The sequence below is a fragment of the Limulus polyphemus genome, unplaced genomic scaffold, assembly GCF_000517525.1.
Source record: "Limulus polyphemus unplaced genomic scaffold, Limulus_polyphemus-2.1.2 Scaffold1913, whole genome shotgun sequence".
In the NCBI taxonomy this organism is placed as follows: Eukaryota; Metazoa; Arthropoda; class Merostomata; order Xiphosura; family Limulidae; genus Limulus; species Limulus polyphemus.
In genome coordinates this window covers 1-1,641 of record NW_013667523.1, presented here as the reverse complement: position 1 = coordinate 1,641, position 1,641 = coordinate 1, and the positions used below count along the sequence as shown (strand labels likewise).

At 29.2% G+C, this 1,641-nt stretch overlaps 1 protein-coding gene across 1 annotated transcript in view; it reads left to right on the top strand.

Annotated features, from left to right (window-relative positions):
• The window catches only part of LOC106465338 (AF4/FMR2 family member 4-like), a 136,537-nt gene extending 135,509 nt beyond the window's left edge, over positions 1-1,028 (top strand). The window contains exons 16-17 of the mRNA XM_022393201.1: positions 212-283; positions 921-1,028. Of these exons, the coding sequence (XP_022248909.1) occupies positions 212-283; positions 921-1,002 (154 nt within the window). The 3' untranslated portion in view covers positions 1,003-1,028. The remainder of the gene's footprint in view (positions 1-211; positions 284-920) is intronic.
• Positions 1,029-1,641: the final 613 nt, after the last annotated feature.

The following is a 1,641-nucleotide window of genomic DNA, read 5'->3' as shown; positions in this document are numbered from 1 at the left end:
AAATCGTCTTGTGAGTTACTACTGAGGATAACGTAGATCACCTCAAAACATGTACATGCAGAGTGATATTTATATTTTAAAATGTAAGCCGTACGGCTTCAATAAAGTTTTTATTGTGTAAATATGAAACGTTGTTTTCAATTGTTTATTATAATCTATATTAATTTGTCAGGAAATATTAATATTAGTTTCTCTTTGATTTGTATCACAGATGCATATGGTCAAAGTTCCAGAAAATGCAGCAAAATACTTGTAACTTAGATAAAAGAATAACAGTTCTAAGGTAAGTAAAATCTGAGGAAGTCAGGAATGTTGATATTTTTTCATTGACTGTGTTTCAGTGTAAGCACTTTATGAAACTTTTAAACTGGTATGAAAGCAAAGTAACTTGCACTTGACTATTTTTGTAATATTTGTCAAGATTAAGTAAGTACTGTTAGTGTTTCTTAAGTGAAATGGGTTTTAATCTTTATAATTATTCTGAGTTTTAATACTTAATGGTATGTTTAATAAGAGTATTTGTGAACGAACTTGAAAATTTTTTCAGGATATGAATTTTTGTTTTGAAGAAACTAAAAACCAACTATCAACAGAAACAAATTTGTGTCATAAAACTTTTGTAATAAATACTTAGATCATATGTTTTTCCAGCATTACAAAATTCTTTAATTTTTAAAATATATCAATCTTTAGCAAATTAGAGAATTGATCCTTCTATAATAATTTTTTGTACAAATCTGAAGCCTATACTTCATTCTTTTAATATTTTTTCTTTCTACACAAAAACACACCCACACATACTGAAACCAGGCGTGTAAATGTGTTACAGCTTTCTTATTCATATTTGAACATGCATTAAAGAGTTATTGCATATATATTTTAGGTGCAAAATTTGAAATTCATAATACTTTGTTGTTTAGTTTACGATGTCAGTCCTTACTGGACTTGAAATTCATAATACTTTGTTGTTTAGTTTACGATGTCAGTCCTTACTGTACTTGAAATTCATAATACTTTGTTGTTTAGTTTACGATGTCAGTAAACTAAACAACAAAGTATTATGAATTTCAAGTACAGTAAGGATATCATTATGTAATTATGTATTAAAAAATGTAACACAAAGAAACAGCAATAATCATTTTCTTACCTTGTGATATTCGTTCAGTGATTTGTGAGCCTCTCGGATTTCTCCTCTTTTCAGTCGGTAAAGTTTGTAGCACAGTAAGGACTGACATCGTAGTATTCTCAGATTCACCGATCTCCCTCAGTGTAAGTGGGTAGGAACCTCAAAAACAGGAGATCCACCAGAAACTGTATCATGGAGCAGGTGCTGTAACTAAGTCTGACACAAAGAAAGAGACTAGTTACAAGTTTGCACAATGTCATACACTTTAGATGTTAGATAAAACTGACCTGGTTGTCCAATATTATGAAATGTTGAAAGCAGTTTCAGAAAAGTTTCTTATTCCTAAACTTTGTTTTATGCTGTCATCAAAGAAGCTCTTAATGACAAAATCATTTTTACCAACAGGCAATTTGTAATTTTGTTTCATCACAGATACAACCATTTTTATTATTGTATTAAACTAATAAACTAATGGTTCCATTTTTTACCTCGTTATCTTTAGTGGTTAATTTATA